The sequence below is a fragment of the Rhinolophus hipposideros genome (assembly GCF_964194185.1).
Source record: "Rhinolophus hipposideros genome assembly, chromosome: 1".
NCBI classification, from domain to species: Eukaryota; Metazoa; Chordata; class Mammalia; order Chiroptera; family Rhinolophidae; genus Rhinolophus; species Rhinolophus hipposideros.
Window position 1 is genome coordinate 4,201,951 of NC_138047.1, and position 25,258 is coordinate 4,227,208.

At 41.4% G+C, this 25,258-nt stretch overlaps 1 protein-coding gene across 1 annotated transcript in view; it reads left to right on the forward strand.

The window, feature by feature from the left end:
• The window catches only part of CCDC3 (coiled-coil domain containing 3), a 77,546-nt gene extending 69,997 nt beyond the window's left edge, over positions 1 to 7,549 (forward strand). The window contains exon 3 of the mRNA XM_081046641.1: positions 5,340 to 7,549. Within this exon, the coding sequence (XP_080902767.1) occupies positions 5,340 to 5,612 (273 nt within the window). The 3' untranslated portion in view covers positions 5,613 to 7,549. The remainder of the gene's footprint in view (positions 1 to 5,339) is intronic.
• The last annotated feature ends 17,709 nt before the right edge of the window (positions 7,550 to 25,258 follow it).

Consider the following 25,258-nt stretch of genomic DNA (forward strand, 5'->3'; position numbering starts at 1 on the left):
ACCTGTACTATTTGTGTTCCGTGGGTGGGAGTCCACAGATGCAGAGGGCCGACTGTATGCATTGATCTACATCATTTTATAGAGGGGACTTGAGCATTTGTGGATTTTGGTATCAGCGGGCATCCTAGAACCAATACCCCATAGATACTAGAGACAACTAAGTTTTAGGGGAATCAAAAGTTATGTGCAGATTTTCAACTGCACAAATATCAGCACCTGTAGCCCCTGCGATGTTCAAGGGTCCAGTGCAGTGAGTTCTCCAGTCTCCGGGGCCCATCTTTTCTTTGTGGGTGCTCATTTTGGCCAGAAGAGGGCAGTGTTGTGCGCATTGTCTCGCCCAGAACAGTGGTGGCCCCAGGAGATCAAAGCTCTTTATTAAATGACAGGTATTTTTGGAACAGGTCACTTGACTCAGATTTTTGTGTTGTATGCTTAAAATGACCAGGGCGACTAGGCTACAAAGACCAAGGCAGAGGAGGCTTTCAGGAGTTAGCACGAGACCATAAGGGCACTCTAGAGATGCGGGAGCAGGAAACGTGGACAGCTGGAGACCCTGTGGAAAGTGTCATGAAGTGGGACCCACAGAATGGTTCTAGGATTGCCAGACAGAGGTCGGGGAGACAGTCCTCTAGGAAGAAAGAAGAAGAGCATGGCAGAGGCCTGAAAGAGAAGCCAGGATGGCTAAGAGTCAGGTTGCTTTGGGCCTAAAGTGTTTGAACAGAAGGTTGAAAAATAAGATTGGAGATTAGGCCAGGTCCAATCACTAAGGCTAAAGGTTTTAGAAGATCCCATAATAATGAGTAACATTTAGTGAACATTTACTGTATACCAGGGTGTCTTAGTCCATTTGGGCTGCCAAGACAAAATTCCACAAATTGGCTTATAAACAACAGAATTTATTTTCCCACAGTGCTAGAGGCCGAAGTCTGAGATCAGGGTGCTAGCATGGTTGGGTAGAGCTTTGTTCCTGGTCTCAGACTTCTCATCTTCACGTGGCAGAAGGGGCAACGGAGCTCTCTGGGGTCTCTTTTTTCTGGATCTTAATCCCATTCATGAGGATTCAGCCCCTAGGACCTAATCACTCCAAAGGCCCCACCTCCTAATCCCATCACACTGGGCATTAGGATTTTAACAAATGAATTTTGGAGGGACACAAACGTTCAGACACCAGCACAGGGTATGGTTCTGAGCATTTTACAAGTAAAAATCATTAAATCCTTGAAACAACCCTGTAAGATGGGTACCATGATTCTTCCACTGCACACAGGACACTGAATATTGCAGGTTGGTTCTCTGGAAAGCCAACTGAGATGTTGAGGTTGATTTTTGTTGTTGTTGTTGTTTTGAGAGGGCTTCTGGGTTCAACACCTGAGGGAGGGAAGGGAAGCAGAGGGACAAGCAGGAGTAGGCTGAAGGAGAAGCTGGACTGCATGCAGTCTCCGCAAAGGCTGCAGCCTACCTCAGGGGCGCTCTGAGGCTGGGAGGGCCCTTCAGAGAGACTCCGAGTCCTGGCTTTCATACCAGTCCTTGGATGTGGGTGGCCCTGGGGAAGGACGGCTCTCTTAAGTCAGGGCCAGTGTCTGGAGAGAGACTCAGCATGCCAAGAAGCTGGGGGACGACTCCTTTAGTCCTGAGGGGGTTCTGGCAGGTGCAGTCCAGATCCCAGTACCCTGAGCTTAGCAGGCTTGCCAAGGTCGGCTCCTCAGTGGAAGAGACAGGACTTGAAAGCAAGGCAGCTTCACCATTACAGTGTATGTTGTAGGGATTGACGGACGTTTCTAAGCAGAGGCAACGTGCAGCTCAAACCTTACTTTAGAAACATCACTCTTGATAGTAGCATGTAGAATGGATGAGAGAGGAGACAGATGGGAGGTGAGATTTTTTTTTTTAAATAAAGGTAATACTAGCATATAGTTCAAAATTCAGAAAGTACAAAAGGGTATGTAGTGAAAATAAATCTTCTCACCCTTGTCCCCTCTGCTCCCTAGCCAGTCGTCCTTCCCAGTTTTTTTACATATTCTTCCAAGACAGTCTATGCATATTTCAACCTAGATAGACATGGAATCTACATTTTTACACTCTCATATCTCACCTTGCTTGACCTTGATTTCATATTAACAATCTGACTTAGATATTGCTACAGTGCCATTTATATGAAACTGCCCAGTTCTTTTAAAGATGGCAGATTCTTCACTGTGTGAATTTACTATAATTTATTGAACCAAACCTGTCTTGATGAGCATTTTCAGATTGTTTTCAATCTTTCCCCCCAGCTTTATTGAGAGATAACTGGCATATAACCTTCTATAAGTTTAAGGTACACAGTGTATTAATTTGATACATTTATCTACCGCAAAGTGATTACCACCACAGCATTAGCTAACACTTCCGTCACGTCACTTAATTACCATTTTTTTGCAGTGAGAACATTTATGATTTACTCTTAGAAATGCCCAAGTATACACTACAGTATTATTAACTATAGTCACCATGCTGTACATCAGATCCCCAGGACTTTTCATCTTATAACTCAAAGTTTGTAACTTTGACCATTTCCCCATTTCTCCCACTTCCTGGCAACCATTATTCTACTCTGTTTACTGGGTTTGGCTTTTTTCGATTGTACATATAAATGAGACAGTACTTGTCTTTCTCTGTATGAGTTATTTCATTAGCATAATGCCCTCAAGCTCTATCCATGTTGTTGCATCTCAAATGACAGGATTTCCTTCTTTCTCATGGTTGAATAACAATCCGTTGTCCATATATTCCACATCTCCTTTATCCATTCTTCTGTTGACAGACACTAAGGTTGTTTCCATATCTTGGCTATTTTGACTAATGCAATGAATGTGGAAATGCAGTATCTCTTTGAGATCCTGTTTTCTTTTCTTTTGGATAAATACCCAGGAGTGGGATTGCTGGGTCTTATAGTAGTTCTATTTTTAATTTTTTGAGGACCCTTCATGCTATTTTCCACAGTGGCGGCACCAATTTACACTCCCACCAACTTCTCCACATCCTCACCAACACTTGTTATCTCATCTTTTTGATAATGGCCATTCTAACAGGTGTGAGGCGAAAATTTACTGTGGTTTTGATTTGCATTTCCCTAATAAGTAGTGATGTTGAGCATCTTTTCGTGTAGCTGTTGGCTTTTCATATTTCTTCTTTGGAGAAATGTTTATTCAGGTTTTGTCCATTTGTTACTTGGGTTATTTGGGTTTTTTTGCTATTGAGTTGTTGGAGTTCTTTTTATAGGTTTTAAATATTAACGCCTTATCAGATATACAGCTTACAAATCTTTTTCTATTCCATACATTGTCTTGTCACTTGTTGATGGTTTCCTTTGCTGTTCAGCTTTTTAGTTTGATATAGTCCAAATGCTGATTTTTTTCTTCTGTTGCCAAGTCCAAAAAATCATCAGCATGACCGAATGTCTAGGAGCTTACTGCTCCCAGGAGTTTTATGGTTTCAGGTCTTACGTTCAAATCTTCGATCCATTTTGAACTGATTTTTATGTATGGTGTATAATAGTGGTCCTATTTCATTCTTTTGCATGTGGTTGGCCAGTTATCCAACACCATTTATTGAAGAGACGATCCTTTCCCTATTGTATATTCTTGGCTCCTTTATCATAAATAATTTGACCTTACGTGCGTGGGTTTATTTCTGAATTTTCTCTTCTGTTCCATTGATCTGTGTCTTTGTTTTTATGCCAACACCCCTTCTGGGTAATACCCATGACCTGGAGCAAGGCCAAGGCCGAGTCTCGGATCTCTGGAGTGTATTGCAGTAGGCCTCCAGATGTGTACTTCAATTAGAAGCCCCATCAGGGTGATGCTTTAAGATAAGCAAATAGGCCTCTTTCACAGAAAGACGGGGTGTTTTTCAGTCTGTTTCCTCTGTGCTGGGCCCGCATGTGGGTGCGTCCATGTGTGCCAGCCTTTAAGACCTGTTTCTCGGTTTAGTAGAGCCTTGTGGACACAAGCCCTGATGGCTTCCTTTGGGTCTTCATCTCTCAGGTCCAGGCCTTAAAAGTTGGGAGTCCCCAGCATGTGGTTCAAACCCTTCATTCCTCAGGGAGAAGCTGGGAGTGTGCGTTCCCTCCCGCTTGTGGGTCATCACATCAGGGAATTTATGGCAAGAGTATGTCCTGGCCTCTTTCCCATTTCGATGTGGGTTTTTTTTTTCTCATTTGCCTGATGTGTCGGAGTTACTCATCTAGTTATTGGGTTTCTCGCATAGGAAACTGTTCTGTATGAAGCTGTAGATTTGGTGTGTCTGTGGAAGGAGGTAAATTCAGGATCTTCCCGTCACCTTCTTGCACCCTAACCCTGTCTCTCATCTTTTTGATGACAGCCATTCTGACAGTTGTGAGGTGTTACCTCACTGTGGTTTTGATTTGCATGTCCCTAATGACTAGTGATGTCACATATATCTTCGTGTACCTGTTGGCCACCTGTGTGTCTCCTATAAGGGCCTGAGAGGGGCTGGAGCCAGTTCAAGGACCACAAGCAGGGGATCGAGGTCTGTCTGATGCATGGGTGGGCGAGACTCCCCCTGGGTCCTTCGCTATATGGCCGCTGGATCTCACAGCTCCCACAAAGGCACTGCTGTTCATGAAGGAATGCCAAGTTTTTGTTGGAGGGCAGGACAAAACTGAGGGACGACTTAGGTCACCGTGATGCTAACATCCCTTCCAGTCTTGTCTCTATAACAATACTGTCATGTTTGTGCAGGTGGCAGTCTGCATGTGTGGCAGTATTTCTATGAGCAAAAGCCCCATAGTGACTAGATCAAAGGGTCGATGAAACTTTCATTTTGATAGATACAGTCTATTACTCTTTAATGCAGTTTACACTCTATCTACAGTAGAGGAGAGTGCCTATTTACCCACATCCCAACAGGTCATTTTACTGACCTGTGAAACGGAGCAATCCACTGGGGCTCTAGTCTGCATTTATCTTACTAGGAGAAAGGCTGAGCTTCTTTTCCTGTGTGTTAGAGAGATTTACTTTACCTCTCCTGTGAACTACCCATATTCTTTGTGCATTTTTCTGTCTCAGGTTTTGGTTCTATATTTCTTGATTCACTGGAGCTCTTTCCTTTTAGACAGGAGTGATATATTTAAAATATCTTTTGAAATCATCCAAGGAACCCAACTAGAGGAAGCACAAGAGGGGCTTTGTGTCTGTTTGAGGTCAGGGGTCACACACTGGGTGAAAGTGATGAGCGCTCATGAGAGGTGTCTGTCGCCGAGCAGCACGCAGGGACGCTCACGGGGCCGGTTTTCTGAAGCTCACCTACCTCTCTCTCCACCGCGTTTGTTTTCGCAGCTCATGTGCTCCTCGGTGCAGAAGGCCCTGTTTGAGGAGGAGGACCATGTCAAGAAGCTGCAGCGGAAGGTGGCCACCCTCGAGAAGCGGAACAGGCAGCTCCGCGATCGCGTGAAGAAAGTCAAAAGGTCCCTGCGGCAGGCGCGGAAAAATGGCCGCCACCTGGAACTGGTGAACCAGAAGCTCAGTGAGAAGCTGGCGGCCACGGCAGGAGCCGTCAGGCACATCAACGCGCTGGGGCGGGAGCCCGGCAGCACCTACCTGCGGGGGTAGCGGGCGCCCCAGGCGCCTCACCCAGCACCGCAGGGGCTTGTGGCCTCTCCCCTGGGAAGGGCAAGTGGGGGCGTGTTGGACTTGCCATAGTTCGCATCTTGTCAAAGAGATTTTTCCTATGCGTTTGGTGGTAGCGTCTGGCTGGTTTGAAGGGTCCCTACTGTCCCCTCCTGGCCTGGTGCAGACATGCTCGGAGCCCAGAGGCAGCAGTATCCCGGAGGGCCTGTGCTCAGCTTCCGGGGTGGCCTGCAAAGTGCACAGGCTGGGCAAAGAACACCTTAGACCAGGGGTGCCCAAACTTTTTTCAGCGTTTTTCACCAATGGCCATATGCGGTAAAATACACAAACAGCTGGGCCACTTACTCGAGATGAAGTACGTATTGCCTCACCTGCTTTATTTAAGTAAACTAAATATATTTTGGGAATTTGCTGAGGGCCAATTAAAAATGGATTGCGGACTGCAGTTGGCCCGCCGGCCGCAGTTTTGACACCCCTGCCTTAGACTGTCTAGCTGTAAGACGCCTTTATCTCAAAAGGGAGACAGTGTGGCCTCAGTTCTGTGCTCTGGAACAACGTACTAGTTTTGAGGAGTGATCTGAATCAAGTCATGCAACCTTCGGGGGTCTTGTTTTCCAGATCTTTGGAAGGAGGATTTTGGCCTTGCAAAGCAAGAATGCCTGTCAGTAAACATGTGCAGGGTGTCCCTACTCTGGCCAGCATTTCCTCACAGCTGAGGCATATTAGGACTTAATGAGCTCATCATAGGTAAGGGAATTGAGTTGGGTGACAGGTCATTCAAAAGATAAATTACACCTGATTTCCAGCACCAGCTCCCCAGAGCTGAACGTGATACCCACAAGTCACTGTAATCAAGTGGGGCATGGCCTGTATGGGCCCATCCTAGTTCATCACACCACGTTTCTAAGTTGGAAAACCCTGAGCAATATCTCAGCCATTGCTAAATTCTAACTTGTTGTTTGGCAAGTCATTTATTGCAACTTTTCCAAATTCAAGGTGAGCTGCCCCTGTATGCCATGGACTTCTGTTCTTTAAAGACACCTCCTTACCAATTGGGATCAGGTGACCTTACCTCATTCCTATGTAGGCTCCCAAACAGCTTGTTCTAGCTGTTCCACTCTCCGCTGCTTTATGCAAATGCTTTCCACCCACCAGGATTGACCTTGCCCTAGGGTAATGTTTGCATATCTGCCCACGTGTCAGGAATGTACCTGTATGCAAGCAAAACACCTGTATGCAAGCAAAACATTCCCTCTTCTTTGAAAAGAAACCTTTAAAGACAGCACTACAATAGCAGGGGAGTGGAGTGTTCACTATACCTGACACTCGAGCTCTTGACTTAGGCACATTGGATCAAGTCCCAGTTGTATTCTTAAGTCAGTTGAGTGCCCATCTCTTGGTTATCTTCTGCTGATGGAATCAAGTTTCCCTCCCCTGCTTTTTCACATAGAAGCTTCTGGCCCCTCCCTAGGGGATCTGCTGTCCATAGACCACCCAAGACACTGCAGGACCTGAGTATGCTGCCTTCTCCATTGGAAAAGGCAGTTGCTGTCAGATTTCCATTCCACTGGCAGCCAGTGTGGGGGCTGAACCTGGTGTCACTTGCGTGTCAGTGGCCTCAGGGGAGAACTCTATGGCCAGGACTGGATGGCACTGGACCTTTTTGCTCAAGGGCACTTCATTTTCCCACTTCTGCCACCACTTTATTAGCTGTATGCTTCCTAGTGGGGTATAGTAGAAAGTGCCTCTTCTAGTTTATTCTTCCTGGGACATTTCTTTAGAGCAGTTTTGCTTCTACCCAAGGGAATGAAAAGCCTAAGGGTGATTTACAGCCAGTGTTTGAAGAACTGTGGAAGCTGGGTCTCTATAGATGCCTTATGTTCTGCCTTTTCAATAAATATGAGCAATATTTCAGCCACAACAGTAAAGCGATGCATTTCTTTGGGGTCGGGGATTTCAAGATTTCCAGCTTTGGCCTGGAAAAGCAATTTGGATCCTGTGGGGGAAGCATGTGTGGGCAACACCTGGGCCATTGACGACACTGAGCTCAAGTCTCCCTCTGCCTTCCCATTGGGATGTGGCCTAACCCTGTCTCTCCCAGCATTCTCAAGAAACCTTTTCAAGGAATCTGCAGAAAAGCAGTCATCTGGCCTCCTCCCGAGGGGCAAGCAGCTTCATTAATCAATGTCTTCAAACATACACTCGAATCTGCGGCCAAAGGGAATGCCCCGGGTCCCTGTTATCTGCTGTGCTGTCACCTTACCATAGCCCTTACCACCTGCTTATTGTCCTAGTGGGAATTTTTTATGCAGGAAAACTGTGATTATAAATGCTCACTGGAACGTGACACATGTTAGCCAACCTGTCCGAGCACTAGCTCTGAATGCAGGCCATTGTTTCGTTCCACTTTGTGCTTCCAGGAGGCCAAGTGACTTATCCAAAGCCACATAATAAGCAAGAGGCAGATACAATCTACACTCTCAGTACAGTCCCCAGGAGTCACAGGCTGCTAGCAGGAGGGCAGCACCCTGGGTGGGAAGAGGTTTCTCGGGTTGCTACGTTGTGTTTGACTGCAAAACCTTTGCTGACTTCAGTTTGGGCCACCATCTCTATTGCTATAGCTCCCTGTGTTTTATTTTTTAACACCAGGATGGGTCACGTGTGTATGGCAGCAGAAGTTAACAGGGATTCTCTCTGCTGTGGTACAAAACCCCGTCTTCCTTTGGGGAGAGAGAACACAAACTCAGACCACAATGTCTGCCCAGCTGTCGGCTCAGCAACAGTCCACATTCTGTGATGGTTTAAAAACAATCAAGCACCCAACATGTATTAGGCTCTTTCACATGTATTCTCTCATTTAATATTCCTAATAACGTTATAAAAGAGTTCTCTTGATCCCCATTCTCCAAGAGGAATCTGGGGCTTCAAGATGTTAAGTAAATTGTCCAATGTACATAACTAGGCCAATCAAGGATTCAACTCCAACTTTGCTTCCGTTCAAACTTGCTCATCTGTAAAATGAAGGTAATTATCACTCCTACCTCAAAACTATTAAGAGGATCGAACAAAATTATTCATGTAAATGCTTAGCATGGTGCCTGACACTGCACAAGCACTCAACAGATTGCTTACAGTAATAATTTGTATTATAAATGCTCACCAGAAAGGCCCAACACGTCAAAAATAAGAGAATATCTGGTGAGATTCTGTATAATTTTCTTGTTAATCTTTACCTTAAACTTTTGCCTCTTCCAGTCACCAGACAGCATTCCCATCCCAGCTCTTTCTCATTTCCCTTATTTCTGAGCCACTTCCTTTTCTTTCACAATCAGTAATTTATTCCTCCCGAGTTACGGGGAATATATAGTTCATCAGAAATGTGCTTGCTCAGCTTTCTAGCGTGTCTGTCACTGCGCTGTCCGGTTTTGCCTAGCCCCCTCTCCTTCCTCCCCACTCGGAGGAAGGGACATCCCTGCCGCCCAGGGTCAAACGCTTTCCCTGTTATCTTGAGTTCATATCACTCCTCTGGAAACCTGCCTCCACCAAGTTTCCCCTCTTTTATCATAAACCTTTTCTTTGTTGGGCACTCCTGCCTTTATCCCCCAGCCATGCTCAGATTGACCCATCCCAGGAAGAAAAGAACATAGTTTATAGGAAGTATTTTGAGGTGGTCTTTATAGATGGAGACACAGAAGGCTCCTGAACTCCCCTCCGCCCACAGACACACCAATTGAACAGCTACACGGGGCAATTTTCTCTGAAAGAAATACAGAAACGAGCTGAGTGACTCTCATACATCAGCGAACGAGACTACACCTGCACCAAAACGAGTAGGAAAGACTGAGACACACACTTGCCATCAACCGCATCCATGGAGTGAAGGGTTTGGACTCCATACCCAGACCACAGGACTGTACAGCAAACCATGAAGCAGTTACGAGGGGGCACAGCATTCACTTCGGCTGTCACCCCAGGACCATTGCCCAGGGAGCAGGCTGAACACAACCATCTCTGTCGTTCCCTGAATGGGGTCTGTGTGCATACTTTAACACCTGCTGCCTAAGGGCCAAGCTTCTAATTTTGCACACATCTGGGAGCCAGTGGGCATCTCCCCTGCCCTCTTCCCTCTAGACAGCTCCAAGTTACCAGTATCTCCCTGGAGGGAACTTGTACAAACATCTGTGACTCAGACGGGTCCCCAGATCACCTGACTCTGATAGCCAATGAGGCTCCCACTCAGGAGTCCCACAGGACTGTAGCAAAGATGCTGTTAGCAGGCTCTCCCCCTCCCAGAGCCCAGCGCAAAGGGAGCCGACAGAAATGCCCATCTCCCAGCCTCCCTGATTTGCATTGCTCACTAGCTGCTGCCTTCTAATTTCGCATGCACCTGGAGGCTGACTGCATTCCTCCCTGAAGACAGGGAAGCCGTCATACACCTCCCCTGCCGTCTCCCACTAGTCTTCTCCAAGGCACCGGTTTCTCCCTGAAGGGAGCTTGTGAACATCTGGTGCCCCGGCTTTCATGGCTGCCACCTTAGGGACAAGCCCCCGAACTGCCTGGCTGTGACAGTTAATGGGGCTTGCATTCATGAGTCCCTCAGGATGTAGCAAACAAAGAAAAGGTTCTTAGCAGGCTCAGGAGCACCGTCTGCAACTACATCCCAGGGCCCAGAGCAGAGGGAGCAGGCAAAAGCGCCCACTGCCCAGTTTCTCCCTGGACGACGTCTAACTACATACTTTCTCAGCTGGTGCCTGAAGGTGCAGTTTCCAACCAGCCTGCATGTAGCTAGTGATTGTGATCTTTGCTTTATGGACAATAACAGGTTTTGGTATACCTGCTACTACTGGGAGCCACTAGGAAGAAAGTAGGTGGCTTGGACAGTCACAAAGGTTGGAGAGACAACCAGGAGCATGAGCCAGGCTGATCTAGTGGATGAGTTTTATCTCCTACACAACAGCACAGTCCAGACTGGGAGAGGTGGCTGCTTAATGCACGAAAAGCAGCACAGAGACTCAAGGAAAAATGAAGAAACACGTTCTAAACAAAGAAGAAGATGAACCTCCAGAAGCTGATCTTCATGAGACAGATATGAGTTACCTGATAGAGAGTTCAAAAGGATGGACATAAAGATGCTTGCTGAGGTCAGGAAAACAATGCACAAACAGTGAGAATTTCAACACAGAGACAGAAAATAGAAAAAAGAACCAAACAGATAAACAGATGACAGGGCTAAAGAATACAGTAACTGGACTGAAAACATTAATACAGAGGTCCAGCATCAGACTAGGTCAGTCATAAGGATCCGTGAACTCAACAGGGCAGTAAAATTTACCCAACCATAGGAACAAAAGACTGCAGACAGCTTGAGGAACTTATGGGACACCATCAAACAGGCTTATATACACATTTACAGGGGCCCAGAAAGACAAGAGGGAGAGAGAGACAGAAAGATAGAGAGAGAGAGACAGAGAGAGACAGAGAGAGAGAGAGAGAGAGAGAGACAGAGACAGAGAGAGACAGAGACAGAGACAGAGAGAGGGAAAGGGGCAGAAAGCTAATTCAAAGAAATAATGGCTGAAATGTTCCCTAACTTGGGGAAAGAAACAGACATCCATATCCAGGAAGCTCAGATTCCCAAGAAAGATGAATGTAAAGAGATCCATGCTGAGACACATTATAATTAAATTGTCAAAATTAGACAAGAAGAGAATCTTAAAGCAGCAAGAGAAAAACAACTTATAAAATTATGAGCAGATTTTTAAACAGAAAAATCTTTTGCAGGCCGGAGGTACTCGGGTAATGTACTCAAAGTGCTGAAAGAACAAAACTGCCAATCAAGAACACTACTCGGCGAAGTTGTTATATCAGAATTGAAGGAGAATATGGTATTATACATGTAAAACCAAAAAGACTCCACAAAAACAAAACTAATAAATAAACTCAGTAAAATTGCAGGATATAAAATAAATGTACAAAAATCGGTTTCATTTAAGTTGTCCTTCAGAATGAAAGGAGAGATAAGGAGTTTTCCAGACAAGCAAAAGCAGAGTTCAGCACACTACACTGGCCTTACAAAAAATTTTAAAAGGACTTCCTTAAGATGTTTAAAAAAAAGAAAAAGTTGTTAATAAATATGTGGAAAACATATCAAAATATAAATCTTATGGATAAAGGTAAATATATAGTTAAAATCAGAATAATGTTATTGTGGTAGGTTAATCACTTATAAAGCTAGTATGAAGGTTAAAAGACAAAAGTAGTAAAAATAACTATAATAATTTGTTAGTGGATACACAAGATAAAAAGATGTAAATATTAACATTGAAAACAAAATATAGGGGGAAAGTGTAGAAATGCAGAGCTTTAGAATGTGTTTAGACTTAATTTGATATCAGCATACAATAGACTGTTATATCTCTAAGATGTTTTGTGTAAACTTCACGGTAATCATAAAGCAAAACCATATAGTAGATCCACAAAAGATAAAGAGAAAGTAATCCAAGCACACCACTGCAGAAAAATTTTTAAGTCAAAAAAAGAGAGCAAAATGAGAAGGAACAGAGGAATTACAAAACATCCAGAAAGCAATTAACAAAATGCAATAAGTCCATACCTATCAATATTTAATTATAAATGGAAAAATTCTCCAATCAAGACACAGAGTGGGTGAATGGATTACAAAACAAGATTCATCTATATGCTGCCTATAGGAAATTCACTTCAGCTTTAAGGACACACACAGACTGAAAGTGAAGGGATGAAAAAAGATGTTCCATCAAATGGAAACCAGAAGAGCGGAGTAGCTATACTCATCTCAGACAAAATAGACTGTAAGACAAAGACTGTAATAAGAGTCAAAAGAATATAATTATATAATAATAAATAGGCCAATAAAAGAGAATATAATATTTGTAATTATTTATGTACCCTACATAGCAGCACCTAATTATACAAAACATGTATTAATAGACTAGAGAGAAATAGCAATATAATAATAGTAAGGAACTTCAAGACCCCACTTTCATCAATGGATAGATCTTCCAGACTCAAAATCTATAAGGAAACATTGGACTTACACAACACATTAGGCCAGATGGACTTAACACACTGACAAAACATTCCATCAACAGCAGAATTTTCTCAAGTGCACATAAAATATTCTCTAGGATAGACAATATGCTAGGCCACAAAACAAGTCTTAATAAATTTAAGAAGACTGAAATTATATCAAGCATGTTTCTGACCACAATGTTATAAAACTAGATCTCAATTATAAGAAGAAAACTGGAAGATTCACAGCTATGTAGAGATTAGACAACATGTTACTGAACAACCAGTGGGTCAAATAAGAGAAATGAAAAAAAAATACCTTGAGCCAAATGAAAATGGAAGCACAACATACCAAAACTAAGGGCTGCAGCAAAAGCAGTACTAAAAGGGAAGTTCATAGTGATAAACATCTACATTAAGAAACAAGAAAAATCTCAAACAACCTAACTTCAGATTTTAAAGAACTAGGAAAAAAACAAACAAAGCCGAAAGTTAGCAGAAAGTAGGAAATAAATATCAAAGCAGAAATAAGTAAAATAGACGCAAGACTGCAACAGAAAAGATCAATGAAACTAAGAACTGGTTTTTTTTTGAAAAGATAAACAAAATAGACAAACCTTTAGCTAAACTCATGAGGGATATAGACAGATGATAGATAGATAGATGGATGGATGGATGGATGGATGGATGGATGGATGGATGGATGGATGGATAGATAGATATTAATAGATAGAAGATTCAAATAAATAAAATCAGATTATGAAAGAGGAGGCATTATAACTGATACCACAGAAATACAAAGGATAATAAGGGACTACTATGAACACTTGCATGCCAAAAAGTTGGACAACCTAGAAGAAATGGATAAATTCCTAGACATGCAAACTATAAAGATTGAATCACGAAAAAAGAGAGAATCGGAAGACACCAATTCAGGAGACCTAATCAGTAATAAAAAACCTCCCGGGAGACATCATCAAAATGGCGGTGTGAGGTGAGCCTCTGTAAATCTCCCCTGGAATTTACAACAAATGGAAAAACTATAACTCCACAAAACTCTCTGCACAGCAGACAGGCAAGACAAAGAAGACCACTACTAAATTCACCTAAAGGTGGGTGAATCGCGCGAACGGGGGAGGAGAGAGAGGAAAAGTGCGGAGACGGAGCCGCGCAGGCGCAGGACGCAGACCTAGCTCAGTGCTCTGAGCTCGCTGCATCCCGGAACTACCACAAATGTGGAGACGGAGGAACTCAGACTGTTAGGGCTCTGCTTATGGCCCACAGGGCTGAGGGGGCAGCATATACCACAGCTGAACCCAACGCTCACGGCAGAGACCTCAGAGAAAAGACTGAGGGAAGAAGAGTGAAAATGGTGGTCTAAACCCTCACTGCTGAGCAGAGAACAGAAGTCTTAGGCACTGAGACTAGCCGCCCCCTCCCTACCTTCCCAGAGCTCGCCCCGGCCCCACCTGCCCGGTGCTAGAAGTGGAACAGTAGCAGTGTCAGATCAAAAGAACAGGATATTTGCTGTTCTGAGAACTGTGGACAGCAGACACAAATCCGAAGCCCAACTAGTTCGGGCAAAAGGGAGGGAGCTGTGGAAGCAGGACCAGTTGTGGTGGTGGGCGCCGCCATTGCTCTGGGCCACCTCACATAATTCATCCTGCCCCTGGCCCCACCTATCAGGGAGGGTCCCTGCAGGACTAAACAGAACTGCTGAAACATACTGGCTCTGAATCCAGTGTAGGAAGAGTTTTGGAACTTCAGAAGCTCTCTGCATAACCACACAAACACTGCGCCCTGTGACCCAGACGAACTATTAACAGAGGAGAAGCCGTCTCCCAGGAAATCCCCCCATTGTGTGAGAAGCTGGAATAGTGCAGGGAAAACATAGCACTACTGTGTGAGAGAGGAAAAAAAAGGCTGCAGTCGGAGAGAAAACAAAACATTCTACCAACAACTACTGGAAAACAAAAGAAAGACCTCTTCCTATCAACCTGTTGCAGAGCCACTCCTGTAGATGTCTAGGAAGAGAAATAATAAATCAGTAATTGCCATGAATAACTAAAGCAACAAGACAGCTCAGAGAGAAAGTGAAAAGTCTCCAGAAAAGGAACTTAAAGATATGGAAATATGTGACTTAAATGATAGAGAATTCAAGTTTGCAGTTCTGAGAAAACTCAATGAGATGCAAGAAGACACAGAAAGGCAGTTTAATGAACTCAGAAACACAATCAAAGAACATGAGCCTTTTACGAAAAAGATTGAAATTTTTAAAAAGAGCCAAATAGAATTTCTGGAGATGAAGAACTCAATAGAAGAAATTAAGAATGAAATAATCAGCTTAGGCAGTAGAATTGACCAGATGGAGGAAAGAATCAGTGATATTGAAGATAGAAAACTGGAAATGACACAGATGGAAGAAGAAAGAGACTTGAGACTTAAAAGAAATGAAAGAACTATACAAGAACTTTCTGACTCCATCAGAAAGAGCAATATAAGAATAATGGGCATACCAAAAGGAGAAGAAAGAGAGAAGGGAACAGAAAATATATTGAAACAAACCAAATATTCAAACTATTGAAAGAGAGAAATTATGAGCCAAGAATAATATATCCAGCAAAGATCTCCTTTAGATAAGAAGGAGGAATAAAGACCTTTCCAGACATACAGAAGCTGAAGGAATTTTCTAATACACGACGTGCACTAAAGGAAATACTAAAGGAGGCTATTCGACCACCATTAGCAGGGACAGTTTGTGGCAACCAAAACATAAAAAGTGGGAGAGTAAAGGCCGGAACCAGAATATGGGAATGGAGAAAGTAAGCGTGCTGAAGAAAATGGAATACTCTAAATATCAAACTTTCTTTTACATAAATTTAAAGGTAACCACCCCAAAAAAATCCAGAACTGAAATATATACTTTAATAAAAGAAGAAACAGAGGGAAACATCACAGAATACCACCACATAGAAATAATAGACAACAACAAAATGGCAAAGAAACAATGGAGACACAGCCTTACCAGAAATCTAAAGATAGAATGACAGGAAATCCTCACATATCAATAATCACCCTAAATCTAAAGAAAAGAATATGTGAATGAACTAATCAGAAAAAGTTTTGGGGACACAAAGGAAAAACCAGGAGTTGTTAGACGGGCGGTGTTGGGGTGTGGTGGGGATAAGGGGAAAGGTGAAGGGATTAGGAAGCAGCTGGTAACCACAAGATGGCCTCAGGGTTTTTTGAAAATTAATTTGGGGAACGTATTCAATAATGTTGTAAAGATTTTGTTGGGTATCCGATGGACATACGTCCTATTTGGGAGATCACCTCAGGATACTGTGGATGCCTGATCATGGCATTGTACACCAGAAGCTAAACATTAATGAATGCCAATTATAATTTTATATATAATGTGATGGCTTGGTGTGAGGTCGGAAGGATAGTGGATGGGGGGAGGGGTGTTCACAGTTTGAGGGATATAAATGATGAACGTCTAAGTATTACCTTGTCTTGTACACCTGAAACTAATAAATTAAATAAATAAATAAAAATAATCACCCTAAATGTAAATGGACTGAACTCAACAATAAAAAGGCACAGTGTAGCAGATTGGATCACAAAATTAAACCCAACCATATGCTCTCTCCAACAGACACATCTCAGCTACAAGGACAAGCATAGACTCAAAGTGAAAGGGTGGAAATTGACACTCCAAGCAAATGGTACCCAGAGAAAATGAGGTGGAGCCATAATGATATCAGATGAAAACGACTTCAGGGTGAAAAAAGATAACAAGAGACAAAGATGGACATTTCATAATGGTAAAGGGGACTATATAACAAGAAGACAAAACAGTCAGCAATATTTATGCCCCCATGAGGGAGCACCAAAATATACCAAGCAACTACTAACAGAACTAAAGGGAGAAATTGACCAAAACACAATTATACTAGGGGACTTAAATACATCATTGACAGCTATGGATATATCATCCAATCAGAAAATAAATAATGAAATAGCAGCCCTAAAAGACACATTAGATGAAATGGACACAACTGACATATATAGAGCACTTCATCCTAAAACATCAGACTATACATTCTTTTCTAGTGTACATGGAACATTCTCAAGGATAGACCATATATTGGGACATAAAAATCAGCCTCAGCAAATTTAAGAAGATTGAAATCATACCAAGCATATACTCTAATCACAAGGCTTTGAAATTGTATATCAACTGCAAAAAGAAAGCAGGAAAAAACACAAACACATGGAGATTAAACAACATACTTTTAAAGAATGACGGGGTCAAAGAAGAAATTAGAGGGGAGATCAACAGTTTTTTTTTTTTTATTTCTGCATCTGTCTTATTTCACTTAGCATAATGTCCTCCAGGTTAATCCATGTTGTTGCAAATGACAGGATCTCTTTTTTTAAGGGTGAATAATATTCCATTTGTGTACATACACACCACACTTTCTTTATTCATCCACTGTTGGACATTTAAGTTGTTTCCATATCTTGGCTATTGTGAATAATGCTGCAATAAACGTGAGATACAATAAACATGGGAGTGCTAATATCTCTTCCTGGTACTGACTTCATTTGCTTTCTACCCCTATTTTTAACACCCACTCTAAGAAGAGAACACAAAAAAACTGAATGATCTGACTTATATGTGAAATCAAAAAAAATGTCTAATACATAAAAGCAGAGAATAGAATGGTGTTTACTAGGGGTCGAGGGTGGGGGAAATGGGGAGATGTTTGTCAAAGTGTAAAATAAATAAATTATGTAGGATGAATAAGTCTAGAGATCTAATGTACAACATGATGACTACAGTTAATAATACTCTATTGTATACTGAGAATATGCTATGAGAGTAGATGTCAGGTGTTCTTACTACAAAATAAATGGTGACTATGTGAGGAGATGATACTAAAAAAAAAAAAAAAAGGACTGAAGAGAAAAATGGCGGCGTGAGGTGAGCCTCTGTAACGCTCCCCTGGAATTTACAACGAATAGGACAACAATAACTCCACAAAGGACTCCTTGCACAGCAGACAGGCAAGACGAAGAGGCCCACTACTGAATTCACCTCCAGGTGGGTGAATCGCGCGAGCAGGGGAGGAGGGAGAGGAGAAGTGCGGAGACGGAGCCGCGCGGGCGCAGGACACAGACCTAGCTCAGTGCTCGGAGCCCGCTGCTCCCGGATCTTCCGCAGCTGCGGGAGAGGGAAAGACTCGGACTGCTAGGGCTCCGCTTACGGCCCACAGGGCTGAGGGGGCAGCATACAAAACCGCTGAACCCAACGCTCGCTCACGGCAGACCTCGGAGCAAAGACTGAGGGAAGACGGCTGAAATCAGTGGTTTAAGCCCTCACTGCCGAGCGAACGGAAGCCCTAGGCACGGAGGCTAGCCGCCCCCTCCCTACCCTCCCAGAGCTCGCCCCGCCCCCACCTGCCCGGTGCTAGAAGCGATAAAGTAGCAGTATCGGATCAAAGGACAGAATATTTGCTGCTCTGAGAACTGTGGACCGCAGACACAGATTCGCAGCTCAACTAGTTCCGGCAAAGGGGAGGGAGCTGTGGAAGCAGGACTGGCTGTGGTGGTGGTCGCCGCCATTGCTCTGGGCCACCTCTCACAACTCACCCCGCCCCTGGCCCCACCTATCTGGGCGGATCCCTGCAGGAGTAAACAGAACTGCTGAAACAAACGGGCTCTGAATCTGGTGCAGAAAGAGCTTTGGAACTCCAAAAGCTCTTCGCATACCTATCAACCTGTTGCAGAAGACACTCCTGTAAATGTCTAGGAAGAGAAATAGTAAATCAGTGATTGCCATGAATAACCAAGGCAACAAGATAGCTCAGAAAGAAAGTGACAAGTCTCCAGAAAAGGAACTTAGAGATATGGACCTTTGTGATTTAAATGACAGAGAATTCAAGATCGCAATTCTGAAAAAACTGAACGAGATGCAAGAAAACACAGAAAGGCAGTTTAATGAACTCAGAAACACAATCAAAGAACACCACGAGCATTTTACAAAAGAGATTGAAATCTTGAAAAAGAACCAAATAGAATTTCTGGAGATTAAGAACTCAATAGAAGAAATTAACAATAAAATATCCAGCTTAGGTAGTAGAGTTGACCAGATGGAGGAAAGAATCAGTGACATCGAAGATAGGAACCTGGAATTTACACAGAGGGAAGAAGAAAGAGACTTGAGACTTAAAAGAAATGAAAGAACTCTACAAGAACTTTCTGACTCCATCAGAAAGAGCAATATAAGAATAATGGGCATACCAGAAGGAGAAGAAAGAGGGAAGGGAACAGAGAATATATTCAAACAAATCGTCGATGAGAACTTCCCAAACTTGTGGACAGAACTGGATCCTCGAATCCAAGAAGCAAATAGAACACCTAATTACCTCAATCCCAACAGGCCTTCACCAAGGCACATTGTATTGAAGCTGTCTAAAATCAATGACAAAGAAAGAATCCTCAAGGCAGCCAGGGAAAAGAAGACGGTAACTTACAAAGGAAAGCCCATTAGATTATCATCAGATTTTTCAGCAGAAACTCTACAAGCTAGGAGGGAATGGAACCAAATATTCAAACTATTGAAAGAGCGAAATCATGAGCCAAGAATCATATATCCAGCAAAGATCTCCTTTAGATATGAAGGAGGAATAAAGACCTTTCCAGACATCCAGAAGCTGAGGGAATTTTCTAATACACGACCTGCACTACAAGAAATACTAAAGGAGGCTATTAGACCACCATCAACAGGGACAACTTGTGGCAACCGAAACATAAAAAGGGGGAGCGTAAAGGCCTGAACTGGAATATGGGAATAGAGAAAGTAAGCGTACTGAAGAAACTGGAATACTCTAAATATCAAACTTTCTTTTACATAAACTCAAGGGTAACCACTCAAAAAACATCCAAATCTGAAATATATACTGTAATAAAAGAAGAAACAGAGGGAAACATCATAGAATACCACCACACAGAAATAACAGACAACAACAAAAAGGCAAAGAAACAATGGAGACACAGCCTTACCAGAAAACTAAAGACAGAATGACAGGAAATCCTCACATATCAATAATCACCCTAAATGTAAATGGACTGAACTCACCAATAAAGAGACACAGAGTAGCAGATTGGATCAAAAAACTAAACCCAACCATATGCTGCCTACAAGAGACATATCTCAGCTACAAGGACAAGCATAGACTCAAAGTGAAAGGGTGGAAATTGACACTCCAAGCAAATGGTACCCAGAGAAAATCAGGTGTAGCCATAATGATTTCCGATGAAACAGACTTCAGGGTGAAAAAGATAACAAGAGACAAAGATGGACATTTCATAATGGTAAAGGGGACTATACAACAAGAAGACATAACAGTCATCAATATTTATGCCCCCAATCAGGGAGCACCGAAATATACCAAGCAACTACTAACAGAACTAAAGGGAGAAATTGACCAAAACACAATTATACTAGGGGACTTAAATACATCATTGACAGCTATGGATAGATCATCCAAACAGAAGATAAATAACGAAATCGCAGCCCTAAATGACACATTAGATGAATTGGACATAATTGACATATATAGAGCACTTCATCCTAAAACATCAGACTATACATTCTTTTCTAGTGTACATGGAACATTCTCAAGGATAGACCATATATTGGGACACAAAATCAGCCTCAGCAAATTTAAGAAGATTGAAATCATACCAAGCATATTCTCTGATCACAAAGCTTTGAAATTGGATATCAACTGCAAAAAGAAAGCAGGAAAAAACACAAATACATGGAGATTAAACAACATACTTTTAAAGAACAACTGGGTCAAAGAAGAAATTAGAGGAGAGCTCAAAAGATACATAGAAACAAATGACAATGAAAATACATCCTACCAAAATTTTTGGGATGCCGCGAAAGCAGTTTTAAGAGGGAAATTTATATCATTACAGGCCTATCTCAAGAAACAAGAAAAATCCCAAATAAATAATCTCATGTTACACCTTAAAAAACTAGAAAAAGAAGAACAAGCGAAACCCAAGGTCAGCAGAAGAAAGGAAATAACAAAAATCAGAGCAGAACTAAATGAAATAGAGAACAAAAAGACAATAGAAAAAATTAATGTGACAAAAAGCTGGTTCTTTGAAAAGATTAACAAAATCGACAAACCCTTGGCTAGACTCACTAAGATAAAAAGAGAGAAGACACTAATTAACAAAATCAGAAATGAAAAAGGGGAAGTTATCACGGACACCACAGAAATACAACGGATTATCCAAGAATACTATGAAGGACTATATGCCACCAAATTTAATAACTTAGAAGAAATGGACAAGTTCTTAGAAACATATAGCCTTCCAAGGCTGAATCATGAAGAACTGGAAAATCTTAACAGGCCGATCACCAGTAACGAAATTGAATCAGTCATCAAAAACCTTCCCAAAATCAAAAGTCCTGGACCAGATGGCTTCACCAGTGAATTCTACCAAACCTTCAAAGAGGATCTAATACCAATCCTGCTCAAACTCTTCCAAAAAATTGAAGAAGAGTCAGTACTCCCTAACTCATTTTATGAGGCCAACATTACCCTGATACCAAAACCTGGTAAGGATAACACAAAAAAAGAAAACTACAGACCTATATCTCTGATGAATACAGATGCTAAAATCCTAAACAAAATTCTAGCAAATCGAATACAACAATGCATTAAAAAGATTATTCATCACGACCAAGTGGGGTTCATCCCCGGGGCACAAGGATGGTTCAACATTCGCAAATCCATCAATGTGATACATCACATAAACAAAATAAAGGACAGAAATCATATGATTCTATCAATTGATGCAGAAAAAGCATTTGATAAGATACAACATCCATTTATGATTAAAACACTTACTAAAATTGGTATAGAAGGAAAATACCTCAACATAATAAAGGCCATATACGACAAGCCCTCAGCTAATCTCATAATTAATGGTGAAAAGCTGAAGCCCTTTGCTCTACGTTCAGGAACACGACAAGGTTGTCCCCTATCACCTCTGCTTTTCAACATAGTGTTGGAAGTCCTCGCCAGAGCTATCAGGCAAGAGAAAGAAATAAAAGGCATCCAAATTGGGAATGAAGAAGTTAAATTGTCACTCTTTGCAGATGACATGATGCTATATATAGAAAACCCTAAAGACTCCACCAAAAAGCTATTAGAAACAATCAATGAATACAGTAAAGTTGCTGGCTACAAAATCAACGTACAAAAGTCCATTGCTTTCCTATATACCAACAATGAAATCTCAGAAAAAGAGATAGAAAAAACAATTCCTTTTGCAATTGCAGCAAAAAGAATAAAATACCTAGGAATAAACTTAACCAAGAATGTGAATGATTTATATGCTGAAAACTATAAGACATTTTTGAAAGAAATTGAAGAAGACACAAAGAAATGGAAAGACATTCCGTGCTCATGGATTGGAAGAATCAACATAGTTAAAATGGCCATATTACCCAAAGCCATATACAGATTTAATGCAATCCCCATTAAAATCCCAATGGCATTTTTTAAAGAAATAGAACAAAAAATCATCAGATTTGTTTGGAACCACAAAAGACCCCGAATAGCCAAAGCAATATTAAAAAAAAAGAACAATACTGGAGGTATCACACTCCCTGATTTTTCCTTGTACTACAGGGCTACAATAATCAAAACAGCTTGGTATTGGCGGAAAAACAGACACATAGACCAATGGAATAGAATTGAGAACCCAGAAATAAAACCACATAAATATGGACAGATAATTTTTGACAAAGAAGCTAAAAACATACAATGGAGGAAAGACAGCCTCTTCAATAAATGGTGCTGGCAGAATTCGATAGCTACGTGCAAAAGAATGAAACTGGACTGCTATCTGTCACCATGTACCAAAATTAATTCAAAATGGATCAAAGACTTAAGCATAAGACCTGACACAATAAACTGCATTGAAGAAAACATAGGTACTAAACTTATGGACCTTGGGTTCAAAGAGCATTTTATGAATTTGACTCCAAAGGCAATGGAAGTAAAAACTAAAATAAACAAATGGGATTATATGAAACTGAAAAGCTTCTGCACAGCAAAAGAAACTATTGACAAAATAATGAGGCAACCAACTGAATGGGAGAAGATTTTCGCAAACAGTTCCTCTGATAAGGGGCTAATATCCAAAATATACAAGGAACTCATGAAACTCAACAACAAAAAAACAAACAACCCAATTGAAAAATGGACAGAGGACCTGAGGAGACATTTCTCCAAAGAGGATATACAAATGGCAAATAGACATATGAAAAAATGCTCAACATCGCTAATCATCAGAGAAATGCAAATGAAAACCACAATGAGATATCACCTCACCCCAGTCAGAATGGCTTTCATCAACAAAACAAATAGTAACAAGTGTTGGAGAGGCTGTGGAGAAAAAGGAACTCTCATACACTGTTGGTGGGAATGCAGACTGGTGCAGCCGCTATGGAAGGCAGTGTGGAGGTTCCTCAAGAAATTACGAATAGAATTACCATATGACCCAGCAATCGCTCTCCTGGGTATCTACCCCAAAAATATAAAAGCATTTCTCTATAGAGACACGTGTACGCCAATGTTCATTGCAGCTTTGTTTACAGTGGCCAAGACATGGAAACAACCAAAATGTCCTTCGATAGATGAATGGATAAAGAAGTTGTGGTACATATACACAATGGAATACTATTCGTCGTTAATGAAAGATGATATAGGAGCATTTGTGACAACATGGATGGATCTCGAGAGAATAATGCTAAGTGAAACAAGTCAGACAGAAAAAGCAGAGAACCCTATGATTTCACTGATATGTGGTATATAAACCAAAAAGAACAAGACAAACAAATGAGAAACAAAAACTCATAGACACAGACAATAATTTAGTGGTTACCAGAGGGTAAGGGGGTGGGGGGTGGGTGATGAGGGTAAAGGGGATCAAATATATGGTGATGGAAGGAGAACTGACTCTGGGTGGTGAACACACAATGGGATTTATAGACGATGTAATACAGAATTGTACACCTGAAATCTATGTAAATTTACTAACAATTGTCACCCCAATAAAATTAATTAAAAAAAAAAAAGATACATAGAAACAAATGACAATGAAAATACATCCTACCAAAATATTTGGGATGCAGTGAAAGCAGTTTTAAGAAGGAGATTTATATCAATTACAGGCCTATCTTAAGAAACAAGAAAAATCGCAAATAAATAACCTCACATTACACCTTAAAGAACTAGAAAAAGAAGAACAAATAAAACATAAGGTCAGCAGAAGAAAGGAAATAACACAAATCAGAGCAGAACTAAATGAAATAGAGAACAAAAAGATAATAGAAAAATTAATGTCACAAAGAGCTGGTTCTATGAAAAGATTAACAAAGTTGACAAACCCTTGGCTAGACTCACTAAGATAAAAAGAGAGAAGACACTAATAAATAAAATCAGAAATGAAAAAGGGGAAGTTATCATGGATGTCACAGAAATACAAAGGATCATCCAAAAATACTCTGAAGGACTATATGCCACCAAATTCAATAACCTAGAAGAAATGGACAAGTTTTTAGAAACATATAGCCTTTCAAGGCTGAACCACGAAGAACTGGAAAATCTAAACAGACTGATCACCAGTAATTAAATTGAATCAGTCATCCAAAATCTTCCCAAAATCAAAAGTCCGGGACCAGATTCACTAGTGAATTCTACCAAACATTCAAAGAGGATATAATACCAATCCTGCTCAAACTCTTCCAAAAAATTGAAGAAGAGACAGTACTCCCCAACTCATTTTATGAGGCCAACATTACCCTGATACCAAAACCTGGGAATAACAACACACAAAAAAGAAAATACAGACCAATATCTCTGATGAATACAGATGCAAAAATCCTAAACAAAATTCTAGCAAATCGAATACAACAATGTATTAAAAAGACTCATCACAACCAAGTGGAGTTCATCCCCAGGGCACAAGGATGGTTCAACATCCGCAAATTCATCAATGTGATACATCACATAAACAAAATAAAGGACAAAAATCATATGATTATATCAACTGATGAAGAAAAAGCATTTGACAAGATATAACATCCATTTATGATTAAAACACTTAATAAAATAGGTATAGAAGGAAAATACCTTAACATAATAAAAAACATATATGACAAGCCCTCAGCTAATCTCATAATTAATGGTGAAAAATTGAAGCCCTTTGCTTTACGTTCAGTAACACGACAGGGCTGTCCCCTATCACCTCTGCTTTTAAACATAATGTTGAAAGTTCTTGCTACAGCAATCAAGCAAGAGAAAGAAATAAAAGGTATCCAAATTGGAGATGCAGAAGTTAAATTGTCACTCTTTGCAGATGACATGATGCTACATATAGAAAACCATAAAGACTCCACCAAAAAGCTGTTAGAAACAATAAACGAATACAGTAAAGTTGCCGGCTACAAAATCAACATACGAAAGTCCATTGCATTC